At 38.0% G+C, this 16,578-nt stretch overlaps 2 protein-coding genes across 5 annotated transcripts; one reads left to right on the top strand and one right to left on the bottom strand.

The window, feature by feature from the left end:
• Window positions 1-1,383: 1,383 nt before the first annotated feature.
• LOC309701855 (high affinity immunoglobulin gamma Fc receptor I-like) lies at window positions 1,384-6,064 on the top strand. Of its 3 annotated transcripts, XM_082526163.1 has the most exons (6): window positions 1,384-1,417; window positions 1,648-1,914; window positions 2,051-2,296; window positions 2,558-2,713; window positions 4,944-5,046; window positions 5,399-6,064. In XM_082526163.1, exons 1-5 carry the CDS (start codon window positions 1,387-1,389, stop codon window positions 5,003-5,005), a joined length of 762 nt encoding a protein of 253 aa, XP_082382289.1. In that variant the 5' UTR covers window positions 1,384-1,386; the 3' UTR covers window positions 5,006-5,046; window positions 5,399-6,064. The 3 variants fall into 3 exon arrangements, with proteins under 3 accessions (XP_082382289.1, XP_082382290.1, XP_082382288.1); XM_082526164.1 differs by having other exon boundaries at window positions 4,947-6,064; XM_082526162.1 differs by having other exon boundaries at window positions 4,944-6,064.
• Window positions 6,065-8,974: 2,910 nt separating this feature from the next.
• Window positions 8,975-15,299, bottom strand: LOC309704023 (uncharacterized protein). 2 transcript variants are annotated; one of them, XM_082528977.1, is made up of 12 exons: window positions 15,014-15,293; window positions 14,625-14,809; window positions 13,591-13,728; window positions 12,212-12,350; window positions 11,800-11,974; window positions 11,181-11,316; window positions 10,285-10,428; window positions 10,114-10,166; window positions 9,964-10,032; window positions 9,604-9,663; window positions 9,378-9,491; window positions 8,975-9,273 (listed from the first exon to the last, which is right to left on the bottom strand). In XM_082528977.1, exons 1-12 carry the CDS (start codon window positions 15,134-15,136, stop codon window positions 9,260-9,262), a joined length of 1,350 nt encoding a protein of 449 aa, XP_082385103.1. In that variant the 5' UTR covers window positions 15,137-15,293; the 3' UTR covers window positions 8,975-9,259. The 2 variants fall into 2 exon arrangements, with proteins under 2 accessions (XP_082385103.1, XP_082385104.1); XM_082528978.1 differs by lacking the exons at window positions 8,975-9,273; window positions 9,378-9,491 and having other exon boundaries at window positions 9,612-9,724; window positions 15,014-15,299.
• Window positions 15,300-16,578: the final 1,279 nt, after the last annotated feature.

Genomic DNA, 16,578 nt, shown 5'->3' with positions numbered 1-16,578 from the left:
TTCCCCAAAAAAGTAATCCCGTTACTTTACTGATTACTTATTTTCAAAAGTAATTAATTACTTAGTTACTGAGTTACTTTTTAAAAACACGATTTACAACCTGAATAGGTGATAAAGCGATAGATCTTTCAGCCCAATTCTACTTTTTCTGCATAATCCATCATACAAAATGTAATCAAATGGAAAAGCCTCTTTTTTTTAACTTGTTTTATCAGTTTTAATCTTTTAACTTTATGCATCAAGCAAAAATTTAATTATATGCAACATTCTCTGACTTGAATAAATTAGTTTAACATTTAAAGCTATTTTCTGCACATTCCAGTACATAAAATAAAATATTTTTTGTGTTTACACTCACTCTTTCAAATAGATGCAAGTAAAACACAGCAGAAAATAAATAAAGTCAAAGACTCATCGGTGCTGTTGCTCTATTTTCACCTGTATAGCAGGACTGCGGTAGGCGGAGGTTTACCCTGGTGCAGGTGTGCCGCGGTCAGTTGAAGAATCCACGACTTTCTCTGTGAGTTTCCCATTACGTCATGGCGCACTCGGTGCTTGCTTGGAAGTTTAGGGGTTTTTTTCGCTGTAAAAAGAAGTTTTCTTCCCACGCACGATGGACGCTAATGTTTTTGTCACTTTTTATGGAATCAAACTCAAAGTAAGGTCAGTACTTCCACGCTTTAAACGCTGCACGCTCATACTCTCTCCCGCACTCGATATGTGATCCATTGTTGATCTGCAGACAGCTGTTGTCACTAACGCGCACTTGCTGATGTCACTGTCGTGAGACATTCTCGCAAAAAATCACGGTTTTAGTAACGCAGCGTTCCTACGGGAAAGTAACGGTAATCTAATTACCGTTTTTGCAATAGTAATCCCTTACTTTACTCGTTACTTGAAAAAAGTAATCAGATTACAGTAACGCGTTACCCATCTCTGTTTACGACCTTTGTTTCTAGGAAACTTATGATACCTATCGGAGGATCATTTTTGACCCACTTACACATTTAAGGGTTAAGGTGGCTGCTCGCATCTTGTAAAAAAGATAAATTGGTGTAAGGGAGATCAAATCAAGTAATGGAACCAGCATTTATATGCATTAAAACAGATGATACTGTTGATATATGATTGCATTACTTGCATAGGCAACTTCTTGGGTTGTTTTATAGTTTGGTGTACTTTCCCCGAAATAAAATCGATGCATTTAGTAAGCAGGTCAGTTGCATTAATCAAATCAGTCGCATGCCATGATAACTGTTGATGAGCAAACACATTTCGATGTGTTTCCCGCAGCAGCTGCCATCAAACAAAACAACCACGCCTACCAAAATCTTCAGGAAGTGAGAGATCAGCGTCTGTTTTTCTGTTAGTTGGTGTTGACACAGGATGCAGTTAACACCATTCTGCCTGATGCTGAGTGAGTACAAAATTCAACATTTAAGGATATTTTGAACAATTTTGTACAATTTTTTTTTCTTATAATCCATCATTATCCCTGCTTACACTGTTATTTCTTAAACACTGCTTTTATTCGGTCCTTAATAAATTATTTTCATTCTGGTTTTTTTTTTGGTTGTTGTTTTTTTGTTTGTTTTTTTAATTTTCACCCTTTTCTTGTCTCCTTCTCTCTCCCTTCCTTCCCTACAGCCTGTCTTCAGGTCAACCCTGACAGGTCTCAGTTCTTCAGGTATGACAACATCTCTTTGAGCTGTGGCGAACAGTTGAACAACACTGGTTGGAAAGTGAAGAGGAAAACGCTCGCAGGGGGGACCAGACCCTGCTCCTCTGGCTGGGGCTATGCCTCCTCGGGTTCGACTTGCATCATCGGACAAACCTACCCACCAGACAGCGGTGTGTACTGGTGTGAGTCTGTCAGTGGGGAGCAGAGCAATGTGGTCAACATTACCATTACTGGTATGAATAACACTACGTTAAGTTCTGCTATGCAACATTTAAACTTAAAGTCACACTTATTAAGGCAGATCATTTAGAAACGAAGCAAAGAAAACCTATAAAAATGACAAATCTTGATTTTCTGCATTTTCCAAAGATCAGCCTCTGATTTTGGAGAGTCCTGCCCTTCCTGTGTCCGAGGGAGCCACTGTAACACTGCATTGTACACCTGAGACAAAGTCCTTCAACCAGTTTTTTGATTTCTATAAAGATGGCCACTGCATCAAAAGGAACTCCACAGGAGAAATCACCATTAAAAGGGTTTCTAAATCTGATGAAGGACTCTATAAATGCAGCATTTCAGGAGGTGAAGAATCACTAGGCAGCTGGCTGGCAGTTGATGGTGAGCAACAAAAATCCCATCACATACACAATGTTGAGCAATTTAAAAATTTTAAGCATTTTAAGAAAAAAGAAATTTAAAAAAATGGCTGTTAGAGGAATTATATCTAAATCTCCAAAATTTGCATATTTGTCTGTGTTTTGTACATCTGCAAATGATGAAGAGAGAAAAACATTTTACCCCTAAAAAAGACACAATTAAAGAAAACATGTATTTAATAAAGCATTTAAATGTATAATTTCCATGTTCATCTCTTTACAGCTTCATCTCAGGAGTTTCCTTCATCTACATCTGCAGCTGAACCGGCCGCTCCCTGCTCTTTTTCTGTCTTAAGACTAGTATTTCACCTGTTGGTGGGAACGCCTTACCTGGTGTCCACTGTTCTACTGGGGCTTATATACCGAGACAGGAGGAGAGGTAAAGTAAACCCTGCAAGTGTGTAAGAGGTATTTCTTATCAGATTGGGTTATAACAACAACAACATGTGCTATCTGCTAGTAAACTGTTTTCTGGAGGCTTTTGTTTGTTGTCAGTGACAATTTCTGTTAATCAAAACTGTTGTCTGAAAATAGAATGTTACATAAAATAGATATGTCATCTATTGTTGATTATTTTGTTGTCTTCATTTTTTTTTTGCATATTTGGCACAGTGACATGCATCAAATCATTAAGAAAATAATAGTCCAATGTATCCAAACCTGTTCATTTTAAGAATTTCCTTAAACAGAACCTTTGTGACAAAGTGAATCAGCCTAAAGATTACAAAAAGCAACAGATCATGCCACAATCTACAGGAACACCGCAAGCGAGGTCACAAAACACCATCTAAAGAACTGCAGCCTTCACTTGGTTCAGTAAAAGTCAGAATTCATGATTCAACAATAAGAGAATGGATACAAATTGTATTCATGGGAGAGTTCTAAGTAAATCACTGCTAACCAAAAAGAAAGGCTCATCTCACAGTGTCAAAAACATCTCGATGATCCCCAAAACCTTTGGCAAAATAATGTCTGGACTCACAAGACCAAAGTTTTTGGAAGGTTTTCTCATCTCACCTTTTCTCAGCATAAGAAGATCATCATGCCATCAGTCAAACAAGGTGGTGGTAGTGTGATAGTCTGGGACAACTTTGCTGCTTCAAGACCCGGACATCTTACCATAATTGATGGAACCATGAATTCTCCTCTCTACCAGAAGGCCCAGCCATCAGATTAAGCTTATATATATATATATATATATATATATATATATATATATATATATATATATATATATATATATATATATATATATATGCACACAAAATTTCTCCACAGCAATGTCACAGGCTCACTGCCAAATGTTTGATTCCGCCCTTACTGCCAAGTAACTATTAGCTCTGAAACATTTAAGTGTGACAAATATCAGTAAAAGAAAGAAAAGCATTGAAAATGGAATGCAAATCCTTTTTTTTCACTGTACTGTACATATAATTTGGCCACTAATTCAAATTCAATTCATAAAAGTCTTCATAAAAGTGGCTGTAGCGGTAGAGCTGGTCATCTACTGATTGGAAGGTTCGTGGTTCGATTCTTGGCTTCCCCCAAGTCTGCATGCCAAATATCCTTGAGCAAGATGCTAACCCCATGTTGCTCTCCGATGATCCATCGAGTGTGACTGTGTATGAATGTTAGATAGGCTAACAGCTTGGAAAAAGTGATTGGGTGAATGAATTATTTGTATAAAGCACCTTGAGTGCTCAATTAGACTAGAAAAGCACTATATAAGAACCAGTCCATTTACATTAATGCACAATTTTAGAATTCATAAAAGGGAGGCTTTTGGAAACTGTTTGGTTTCAGCGCTTACATCAAATAATCAAATCATCCATGCCTAACTGTGTAATGTCATCCTCCTTTTGTTGATATGATGGCAATGGATAATACTCCTTAAAATCTAATGCCGTATTTGTAGTTCACTCTACGATATATTGACTACATATGTGTGTGTGTGGGTGTTGCTGTGTGTGAAGTTGGAAATAGAGATAAAGGAAAGTAGATATGTTCATTTTCTTATGTCAAATATAACATTTGTATGTTCGTTTTCACATTATACATGTTTTAATGGTTGCCGGAGGGCTTTAACTTTAAATTTTTAAATTTTTAAATTGTATTTCCTGTCTGGCTTTATCATTTTACAGTATTAACTGAAGGTGGACGGCCTCCACAACATAATTCTTGGTTATAAGAACTAATAATCTGGTTTCAAATGGTGCTACAAAAGTGTGAATTTGAGCTTTCATAATGAGACTTTATAAATCATTGGTTGATCTCACGGTGGTCATGTCCATTTTTTTATACTGTGCTCATGAGCAATAGATGTTATTGGTAGAAAAAAGTCTGTTCTTTAGGTGCCACGTTATTATAAAGCAGCCATGTTTTTTCTGGTGAACTGTGTTTTGACACCAGCTGCTGAGGTTATTGAGGTTTGCAGGTAAATTCCAAAGTTACAATGTGGTATTGCAGGTGACCTTTGACAAACAAGTTACTTCTAGAAAAATGAGGCAATCTTGATCTGATTAAAAACCTTTTACTGCTGTTTGCTGACGACTGTTAAGACAAAAGCTGCAAGAATTCATGTTGCTGTTCTGTTTGTTTTTTCTTCACAGCAGCTCAGAATGCTGCAAAGAGAATGAGCACGGATCATGTCATCATGGAAATGGTTGTTTAACCAAACAAGCTGATGAACATGTACCACGGGGTGTCCTGAACGTGGGTATTCATTTTTCACCAGCTTTCAGTTGACATTTGCCAGCATTTATCTGTGCAGGGCCAACGGGGACCGTAGTGTCATTCAAAAAAAAAGAGCTGAGGCCTGCGCAAGTGGTCTGTTTGTAACACTTCTACAAACTGAGTCTTCTAATAACTAATGTTATTGTCTTGCTGTATTCTGCCACAGTATTTCATGTTTTGCATTGTTATTGTGTGTGTGCAAGCCCATCACCATGTTGTTTACTTTGTTTATCAGGAAAACAGTAGTTACTATCTGAATATCAGGATAATGTTTTAATACGACTTCATGTTCACTAACACTCGAGTATAAACCTTGGTTTTTATCTCAAAGGGTTTTTCCTGTCCTGATGCCACTGCGTGTGCCTGCTGCGCAATCTTTCTTCATATCTTACCACTTATAGCCCTTTCAACAGTATCTCAGGTCGACCTGATGTGGCTCTAATCGACTTTAATCATTTTCCATTAAAAGGACCACTTAATAGCAATGTGGACAAAAGACCCATAACATCATCTGTATGTGACGCCAACACCACGACAGGTTGAGGCGATGGTTCACCTGCTTCGATGTATGACACCCGGTCATTGGGGACTATTGATGAGTTAGGCTCAGAGAGAAAGGTTTGAATTCAGTTAACATCCACTCATTTGAATGGAATTTTTATCTGTTTGGAAAACCAAAATTGAATAACCGGAGTGCAAAACGATGCATACTTAATTTACTTTTTTAGCATCTAGCTAAAACAAACCGTGGGTTAATAACCCTAGATGGGTCACCAGAGACCTGTTGAATGTTAGGAGTTTAAAAAACAGAAAGTGCAAGTGTGTGTTTAGAGGAGACAAAGATGTGTCTTAGTTTTTATTCCTGTAAGGAGATTTTTTTAATCAAATTTTTGTTTTTGGTTTATTTTAAAACAGTGGTAAGGTTTTGAATTAATATTTGATATGTTAGGTTCTTGTCAATAGTTTTTCACCTATTATGATCTTTTTGTACAGATTTAACCGATTTTTTAAAAATTGTTTTAGTTGAATTCTTAATTTCATAGCAAGAATAAATATATTTTAAAAATAAATTTCATGTCTGGACATGAAGAGATGCCTCTGATTCATTCTTGTGTTGTTGGTTCGTCTGGAGTGGTTCTTTTGTTTTTTTCTCACTATTAAGGTTTTCATGACCAGTTTCTCCGATCACATTATCAACCCTGCCGAGTGACTTTTCTTAAAATCACAGAAATCTTAGGACTGAATAAATGTTAGTAAGCTTTCCCGGGTTCTGTGTTTTGTTGCTCAACAAAGGCTGTTCACTTTGCTCAGTTCCTTCCTGTTGTGGTGTGGGAGGGGACAGTAGGAGAGCAGAAATATGAAGAGACACATAAGAGCTAAACTGGCCAGTTCTTTTATTGGCCACAGGTGGCTTTAGTCAAGTTTCCACTCAGTCATAAATCAGTAATAAGCAGTGAGGTGTAAAGCATGCTGTGACATTTCTGTTGACATGGAGCCCATAGTAAAAGTCCCAGACATGGCTGCTATCTGCTATTTTTGACGTGTGACGCTTTTGACCTTTTGTGACAATTTTCCTCTGTTTTCATAAGAGCAAGAATGTTTGTTGAAAAAATATCAAACTGTTAGATTACAGAGGATGTGAAATGCATAATCGCTGTGTGTGAAAAGGAAGTGTAGGGGCCTTCAGTGCTCGGCGAAGTGTTTGTGGTTTTATTTTCATCAGCTTTTGTACGGCTGTCTCTTGTTGTTTTTGTCCACACTTTCATCTCCGTACAGCATGGGCTCAAAACTTTACTCAAAATTAATAATATTTCTTTAAATTGCAAACAGAGAAATGCAATGATTATTGCTCCATCAGCTCTTTCAGCCAATATGGGTCAGCTGTGGTTAAATTGAGTGTATTCAATCTAGGGGAGTGTAATTTCTGAGAAGACACAGGACACTGTGCCAGTTTAAAAACCCACAACACAAACAGCTCAGCAGTTATACTGAAAGCATGTGCAGTTTAAAATGGCAAAAACGATTTAAAAAATGGAACAAAAAAACAAAAAAATGCAAACGAGTATAAGTGCTTGTTTTGACAGGTAAACTTGTTTGACCTATATTTAGTTTTCTGCTGTGTGGCTGGAAAATCCTGTGGTCTGGTTTCTGAGTAAAGCTGCTCTCTGTTGTGTTCTGTGGTGGGAACAATAGGACCTATCTCAAACACTGAACCAGAGGTTTCTGACCCTGAATAAGTACTGATGTCACTGTCATGGAGTGCACTGCTGTGTAAATCATAGTGAATCTTTACAAAGTCTTCACATTACAAATTATTTAAATATTCTCCAACATTTTGTACATAAGAAGGGAAAAGAGGAGGGGGAATTGACGATGAATGAAGTAAAGACAGAAAAATAGAGGTAATTTAGTTCTTTTTTTTTGTTATTTTATATAACAATATGTCTTGGTCAACACAATCACAGCTGCATTGTGCCAAATACAAATGTAAACCACGGGCAAGTCTGTCTGACTGAAACCACTTCCTGTGGAAAAATTTGGCCAGATTTGCAAAAACGCTAATATGAAACACTCTTAGGTTTCTGTTGTGTGATACACTTTTAATCTACATTCTCATATTCTTATAAAAGACTCACTAAATCGCACTCATTCTCAGAACAAATCAAATGTCAAACTTGCTCCAGCAAAGAATGTGAATTACAGCTTGGCCAGAGATAACCAATAGAATTAGCACCATCTGCTGGTTTTCTCTTAATACAAGCAATCCAAATGATTTAATAGTACAGACATTTAATGTTAAACATAGAAATGAATAAAATACACACACAAACACACACACACACTGGCACAGTGGGGTTTGGGTTACCACCTATAAGCAAAGTCTATCTATCTATCTATCTATCTATCTATCTATCTATCTATCTATCTATCTATCTATCTATCTATCTATCTATCTATCTATCTATCTATCTATCTATCTATCTATCTATCTATCTATCTATCTATCTATCTATCTATCTAGAGATGTATTGGAACGTAACTGGATGCAGTGGCAAAAAGCACATTGCCAATGGATTCTAGAGCTGTTTCCATTTTAAGTTTCCAACCTTGTCAGAACAGTTTGGCTATGGCCCCTTCCTGTTCCAACATGACTTGCACCAGAGCACAAACCAAGCTCCATAAATACATGGATGAGTCCTGACATCAGCCTCTTAGAAAACACCTTTGGGATGAATTAGAGTTAAGTGAACCAGGCCTTCTTATCAAACATTAGTTTTTGATCTCACAAATCCACTTCTGGAATAATGATCAAAAACTCTTACATTACTAAACTTTGTGGAAAGCCTTCCCAGAAGAGTTGAAGCCCTATGACTAAAGAATGAGATGTCACTGTAGTTTGTATGCATGTGAAGGCAGATGAGCAAACCCCTATAGTTTGTATGCATGTGAAGGCAGATGAGCAAACCCCTATAGTTTGTATGCACTCAAAAAAAAAAATCTAAAGTGACAAACATTCAAAAACTATTTACATTTTAAGAGAAAGATAATGGCTGTTTTGTGTTTGTCTAAATGATGAGATTCTGGTCATATTAGGTTTATTGTTATCATCGGCACTGATTTCCACCTCACAGGGTTAAAAGATGTGTTTGTCTGCCCTAACAGCCCTGACTTTCCTTCACCATCCAGATCACAAAACATAAACAATAAAGCAACAGAACTAAAGTGCTTTTAGTGCTCAGTTGTAGCAGAAAGGTGCATTATAAGAACTTTTCTTTTTTCTTTTCAGGCTTCAAACCTCAGTGCCTTACTTCCAACCATTTTCTCTGTACATATTAAACCTGCCTCATTTGTATTTTACATTTAAGTCTGTAAGATGTTAAAGGATGAAATACACACATCTAAAAGCTGCTCTCTGTAGCTTTTATTTACAACTCTGTACATTTATGTCATGCCATCATTCCACCACCAGATAGAGCCAAAGACTAATATCAGTACACTGGAGATTGACACGATGGTGCGATTCTTCATCAGTAAACAATATGCATCTATATCATATAGTATATACATAAGTAGAAATGTGATTATTTACTCAGAAAAAAAATGTGCAGTAACAACGTTTGTGATATCCTTTTCCCAAGTTCTCTAGATTTTATAGCCAGTTTTGTTTTTCCTTAATCTCTTTCTTCTTCCATTAGACTACTTTATCTGTAAAAATAAAGAAAAAATACTGTTGAACGACTGACTTTACACTGTTGTTTTTAAGCCAAAATAAAAGTTAAAGTTAAGAAACAGGAGAACTTTTGACTCACAGAACGCGTGTGGACTTCCTCTCACCACCCAGACCACAATGCCAACGGTCGCTGCAACACCTACAGCCCCACACACAGCACCAGCAATTTTGCCAGCACGACTGCTGTCATCACCTGCATGTATGCATGGCAGAAGGAGAATAGCTGAAGTAATCAAGTACATTGTATTCATTCATTTTATACCCTGGCTGCACATTTTCAACCCATTAAAAGTATTCATAGTTACCTGATGCTTTGGGCTCATCTGCCACCATAGTTGATATGCTCAGTGTTTCTGTTTCGGTTACTGTTAAAGACAAACATATCGACATGGTGGGAAAATGGCCACATTCAGATTCGTTCCAGTCCTGCACCACCACCAAGGAGAAAAACATGCATTATTTTGCAGCTACAACTAGTGATGGCTGAATGGCTCTGTCTTGTTGGGCACAACAAACATCTTTGTTTTGATCACTCCTAGTAGAATTACACAAAAAAAATGCATTTGATAACTGAACGCCACTAATGGTAATAACAGGTTACAATAACCAGACGTCAGTGATGCAGGACTTTAACACAATATTAATGCTCTCTGTGTTTGACGCACCAGTAGTCGTGCTCGCTGGAGTAGTTGAAGGCAGAACGGTTGTTGGCATAGATGTTGTGATGACTGGTTCTGAAAACATGATAATAAACATGTAAAAATAATTGATCGTGAAAAGCAATGAAGGGAAAAACATAATGTGAGTGTGCTCACCTGTGCGATAGCTCACAATCACACATCGTAGCTCAGACTGATATTTGGCTGCACTGATGAACAATTGAAATAGTACAAAAACATAAATTTAAAATATTCCAGTCCTCGTGTATTTACTGTATGATGTGCTTTTCACTTATTATTATTAATGGATCCAAATCCCACACTGACCCTTTCTCTGCCTGGACTAAGAAGCAGACGGGATGATCTTCTCCATCTTGATTCTCAGATGGCGTCCAAGTCAGGGTAAATTCTCCATGTGATTCATTGTGTTTTACAACATTGTGCGGTCCACTGAACAAAAGCTTTAAAACCCTTAAAAACACACACAAAGGAGAGATTGATGCTGAAAAGTATCAGATATAGAAATAAAAAGACAAAGATAAACCCTAAATACCAATAACCCAAAAACAACAATATAAGGTAGTACTATATTTATTCTGCCTCAAATGAAGGGAGTATTTAATTGTTTCAGTTTGTTTGTCTGTTTGTTAGAATTCTAGCATCCACAGTTTTGAAGATATAATTTTCCAATTTTGTGTGATGGTAGATACCGAAAACGGCTGATTTAATTTGGGTCAAAACTGGGTCAAGGTCACACTAAATTTGAAAATCTGTAAAAACAAACAAACAAACTTTATATTAGCCACAATTTTGTAATGTAATGTTAATTTATTTTCTTCGAACTTCACAACACTATGACCTTGACCTTCAATTTCAGCACTCAAGGTCAAAGGTCAAATTTCAAGAAACCATATCTTTTCATTTTTTTCAATTGAATGTTGCAATGACTCAATAACAGGGTGACATCATCATATTGCAATAAAAACATCATAAAGCGTTAAAGTGTTAGTACAGCCCTTCAGTTTTGGGGAAGTTAGACTCTCTGAGAGCACTTGTTGCTTGTTTAATTGATTCTTGGGATTTAACTTCGTGGGCGCTCCACCTTTGTATTAAGTGGAGGGATCTAACCACTAAACCTTTAAAAAACACACGTGTAATGGTGCAAAAATTTTATTTCTTTGTAAGGTAAACATGGTACTCAAATATGTTCTGTGTTTACTCACATGGTGTTTTTCACCTCTGCCATAATGGTAATGTTCACTGTGTCATTAGTGTACATGCGAGCCCCATTGGCTGGGGTTGGAGGTAGAAACCTGGGCAGGTAGACTCCCTCTGAGCATGATGGTGCAGGAGAGTCCACTGGAAAAAGATTTTTAGGTCATTACAATAGATAGCTAGCAAAGTAGTGTAGCAAGCAATTTAACCTTGATATGAAGTTTATCAAATTTTGGTTGCTCAATTAAGACACTGGTTTGATATGTAAGGTTCCAAAACTGACAGAAAGTCAGAGTTGATTTGCACATGTGCAGAGGAGGGATAGAGGACATATTGGGCAATAGATGTTGAACACAGAGCTGTCAGGCAGGAGAAAAAGAGAGGGACCGCAGAGAAGATTGATGGATGTGGTGAAGGAGGACATGCAGAGGGTGGGTGTGACAGAGGAGAATGCTGGTATAGGGTGAGATGCAGGAAGATGATCTGCTGTGGCATAAAGGGAGCAGCCGTGAGTGAGTTCATCTTTTCTTGCAGCACTATGGAGTATAACATCCCTGTGCTGATTTTACTTTGAATAAACAGGATCCTCAAATGGTAAAAAGCTTTGAAAAAGAAAAAAAAACCTACCCATCAGAGCAAATCTGATTGGTATTTTGCTGAGAGCCTCGCTGGGAGTGATGTTTGTCTGAAAACCATAATCACTGATGATGATAGTCTTTTTTGGGAAGTCCTCCATTTCCAGCTGTACTGCATATGAACCTTCATCTTGCCTGCTGACAGGATTAAATGACAATGTGCAAGCCTGCACAAGTTTGGTGAAGACTTGTTAAAAGTGGGCATTGTGTTTGAGTTTGAGGGGTAGAAATGTTTGTGAATTGTGGAGAGACAAACGGATGGATGGAAGAAAGACATTTTATCAGCGCTTACCATCAGCAGTCCTTCAGCTAGAAGAGCTAAGAATTAATAATTTACAACATTTCTCTGTTTCTGTGACTAGTTTTTACTGTAGTATCATGCTGTAAGTGTATGTGAAACTCACTTGTGAGATGGTCAGAACAGACGGTGGTGTACAAGGATTACACTCATCTGCGTCTATGTCTCCAAATCTGCATTTAACCTTGTCTCCATCAGGGTCAAAGGCCGACAGGGTGAAGACTCTTTGACAGTTTGAAGGGACTCTGGCACATAGGAATCACATGCAGTACAGTAAATACAAAACTCACCCAAAAATCAGCACTGTAACTTTGGTTTTTAACAACTGCAGTTTCAACAAGGCTTCCTCCAAGGAAAACAAAAATAAAATACATGTAAGGACTGTCAAGAATCACCCATTTAACCCTGTTAACATTCACCATGTCACTGGATATTCTTTAAGGGTTATAGATCGGGATAGAGCTCTGATATCTCCACATATTTTAAAAATATTGGAAAATGGAAAATCCTGTAACAGTAAAGCTGTAATGCCAAAACGTGTGAGGCACTGGTTGAAAGGTGAAAAGTGCCTTTAAAATTAGGTAGCCATAATGTTTTGCTGGTGCCCCACTGTCTGCTACTGACTTGGTTTTATGTGAAAAAAAATAATATGCAAGTCATATTTTATTTTATACTCCTTGTGCCTGTGCAGGTTCTCTTCCTCCCACAGTCCAAAGACATGCAGGTTAGGTTAAATGTCATTTATTAATTAGCCATTTGTGTGAATGTGAATGCAAACGTTTGCCTGTCTCTCTGTGTTCACTCGGTGATGGAATGACAACCTTTCCAGAGAGTCCTTGTGACCCAGCATTTTGAGTTTCTTTGTTTTGGTGATATTTTGTATTATGGTTTATGTTCCTGTTCATTAGTAGTCTTAGCTTGTTTCGAGTTTCTCATGTTCCTTGTTTAAGTCTTTGATGATTAGGCTCTCTGTTGTGTCTTTGTCCTGTAGGTCTTTCTTCGTGTCCATGTTTATCCATGTTTCCCCAGCCCGTCATGTATCCTCTCGCCCCCTCTCCTCCACTCCTCTGTCAAGCTCATGTGTCAGTCTGGTGTTCCTTTGTTTCCTGTTTTATTGTGAAAGTCTTGCATTCCTTATTCAGTGTGTTTAGTTTTGTTTTCCCAGTCTCGTTGTGTATAATTCGTCTCAGCTGTGTTCCCCATGTGTTTTCTGTTGCCTCATGATTTTACTGTGTATTTAAGCCCTCTGTTTCCCTCTGTCCAGTGTTGCATTCTCCCTCATCTGTCGTGGCTGTGTGCTTCTCCGTGTGTTTCTTTGTTAGTTCAGTATTCCTGAAATTTCCCTGTTTAGTTTTGTATCATTTATTCCACTCAGCAAATAAAACTGTGTTTTTGTGTTAACGTCCTGCCTATGAGTCTGCATTTGGTCCTTTCCTGCCTTCATTACAGTAAGTTTATGACAATTAAAACAATAAAGAAGCTTACCGCAGGGCTGGCAGGATGGTGGTCTGAGGTGACTTGTTTGGCTGATTAGTGTCGAGACGAGTCCTCAGGTCCACGTTAGTCAGAGCTCTCCATTTCTTCACCTTGTTTTTGGTTTGAATCCAGTCACCGCCATCCAATCTTTGGGGTTTCAAAGAAGGTAATTTGGTTATTTTCTATACACAACTTATGCTAAGAACTTGTGCAACATATACTAATTAGTATTCATTCATACAAGAAATGATGGGGTATTGTTATCAACCTGCCGGGCGGGTGGGTGGGAACCTGATGGACACTCAATGTTGCAAAGGTGCACCTAATAATAATCTGGGATATATTTAAATTTTAATGGCTTTGATCTCAATGTCAAGGTTAAAGTACAAGTTTTCTGAAAACCTTGTCTGTGTGATAATTTTATAACGAGGTCATCTAGGCGTCTCAAATGATTGCAATTATCAACTCAAGGTCAAGGTCAGAGGTCAAAATCAATCAATTTTCTCGTAGACTCCTGGTGGAGCATAGGCCTTCTAGGTCAGAGGTCAAGTTTACTGAAAATCTTGTAAATACAAATTGATGTATGTAAATAGATCTTTGTGAAATAGCAGGCAATGAAGTATAATTATGTTTTGATGATGTTTTAGGTGAGACAAGTCAGGTAAGACTGCACTGTGAATGAAAAAGGGCTCATATATATTAAGGTGTGATGCATGACATTTGATGCATTGTTAATTGTTGTTTTTGGTTTTTAATGTTTGTTAACTAGAATTCTTACGCTGATTGGGAAGACTAGAGAGAACATAGAAATCCCTTTTGTGTTGTGTCTGGCAGGACATCTGGCATTAAATCAAAATCAAATATGCAGTGCTACCTGTAATAGTGTGGCAGCCCATTGCAAATGCGGGAGGAGATGAAAGTAGCTCTGTTACATAATCTGATTGCCTCAAATTAGGATTAGGGGCTGGTTTGGAGTTATCATCTATGATAATTTAGACCTCAGAGGATTAAACCTTTCTTTTTTTATCTGACGTGTTACTGACCGTAGCTGAAACACAGCATTGCTGGAAACTTCCCGAGACATGACTCCTTCCCTCTGACACCACTCTTTGTCCTCCTCATCCACAATGCTCAGCTCCACACTTTCTGTACCACAGTCACCGCTGACACAGCTCCACGTGTCTTGATCGGTGCATGAGCGAAAGCTCAGCTTGTAGTGAAAGGCCACCTGTAATATTGTAACAATAACACCTGTTGTGTTATTATAAAGAGTCCATGCACTGTTCAAATAAAGTCAGTGCTTTTAGGAGCCTTTTGGAATGTCAGTGAATTTGCCTTTACTTCAATCCTCCTTAATTAATAAGTAAAACTCTGAGCCCCTATTTCAGACTAAACTAAAGAGTCCTGGCATTAATGGTATAGGTACACCTACCGTGACAGAGCCATTATGCGTCTTGTCTTTGGGGGTAAAAGTCATCACTGTCCCAAAGAAATGGTTAGCCTGAGAACCAAAGAGCAGCAGCAATAGAAAGAGGAGCAGCATGTTTATATCCATAGTTGTGATCAGTGAAACTGTGTAGCCCTAAAATAAAGTTTAAAATAGAGTAAAATAAAGTCCTTGACCCAGTTATGTATGGCTCTGAAATGAAACAAACAACGTGTTTTTCTCCCAGTACTCCTCCTACTTTTGTCTCCTCCCTTTACAACTATAACTATGACACAGTTATGTTGTAAACTGAGAGCAGACAAACGGAGGCTGTCTCTTCAGTCAAGTCATCGTACAAGCACGACTTTTCTCTTGATCCTGTTTACTTAGAGTTAACTAACTTTTTGCTCTAATCAATCTGATTGTATTGAGGAGCCCCACCTTTAAAGTTCACATTTCTTTCTCTCTCACTCTCTTGTTTTTGACAGAGTAGCAGTGGAAACATGATATGTGGCTTCTGCCATTCCTGAATGTGAGAAGGAAGCAGAAGGGTGTGCCAGCTGCTACCACGATCCAAACATTCTGGCACTGCAGGAAGCTGACTCACCAACTGTTACAAGCTTTAATTATTCCCACAATAGTGCTGTGATTATGTGCAGATTTACTCTTAAATCATGCAGTCTGATGCAGTGTGCACTACTATGTTAAACAGCAACTACACATTACTTGTAGGTCCTAAAGTACTTTCTTTTTTATCTTTATGTAGGACATTCCATTTCATTTCTATACAGATAATGGATTCTGGATTTTCAGGCCATTTTCATTTCCATAGGTCTAAAATGATGCAGTTTTGTCTCAGCCACTGCTCTGCCACAGTTAGGCTCTCCTTTGGCAGTGGTGCAACCCAGTGGGAACCTCTGGGATTGAAAAATAAAGTCATCACTAAAGTGCCAATAATGGCTCAGCAGCACATCGGACTACAATTAAAAGTAGGTGACAAAGATTGAGTGTGTAATGTTTTCCATTGTCAGGTGATTGTACAGGTGATCTGGTGGAAGAAAACCTGTCTCCAAGCACAGACTCCAATGATAAATGTCACACTTGACACCAGAAAAAAAGGAGCCAGGAGGCATCATTTTCCCAAAGATGGTGCAAAACAAAACAAAACTAATATGACCTCAACATCCAGCTGCAGGTTCAACAGATGTCTGCAGGATCTTCAGGAAAATTGAAAAGCAGCAGGGAATTCACTTAACTTTGCTATTTACAATATAAATAGCACAGTTGTCCGAGTTGGCCTAATGTTTTTCTAATGTTTAAGTTTGGGGAAACAAGCTTTTTCCTTTTGCAAAAACAGCTGCAACATTTTAGCACCAAGGAAATGCTGGACACCAAACTGGAGCCACAGATGTCAGTGGCTATTGGAGGACCTGGCACAAGAATTTCAGCAGTGACTCACACATGCCCACATATTGTGGCTGCCATGATCTCTTTCCTATTTAAATTTCTCCAACATCTGGAAGTCATGCTTTGTCATATTTAGCTCTGGAATTTGTTAAAATGTGGGTTGG

This window comes from Aulonocara stuartgranti (assembly GCF_965226115.1).
Source record: "Aulonocara stuartgranti genome assembly, chromosome: 3".
Taxonomy (NCBI): domain Eukaryota; kingdom Metazoa; phylum Chordata; class Actinopteri; order Cichliformes; family Cichlidae; genus Aulonocara; species Aulonocara stuartgranti.
This window is presented reverse-complemented; position numbering and strand designations above follow the sequence as displayed.

Bases quoted from the DNA above. Each gene is read 5' to 3' on its own strand.
- LOC309704023 (XM_082528977.1), bottom strand. From the start codon at position 15,136: ATGGATATAAACATGCTGCTCCTCTTTCTATTGCTGCTGCTCTTTGGT. The intron at 14,810-15,013 runs GTAGGTGTACCT...ACAATATTACAG, and splicing joins CGCATAATGGCTCTGTCACG to GTGGCCTTTCACTACAAGCT. The intron at 12,351-13,590 runs GTAAGCTTCTTT...CCTATGTGCCAG, and splicing joins ACCATCCTGCCAGCCCTGCG to AGTCCCTTCAAACTGTCAAA.
- LOC309701855 (XM_082526163.1), top strand. From the start codon at position 1,387: ATGCAGTTAACACCATTCTGCCTGATGCTGA. The intron at 1,915-2,050 runs GTATGAATAACA...CATTTTCCAAAG, and splicing joins GGTCAACATTACCATTACTG to ATCAGCCTCTGATTTTGGAG. The intron at 2,297-2,557 runs GTGAGCAACAAA...ATCTCTTTACAG, and splicing joins CAGCTGGCTGGCAGTTGATG to CTTCATCTCAGGAGTTTCCT.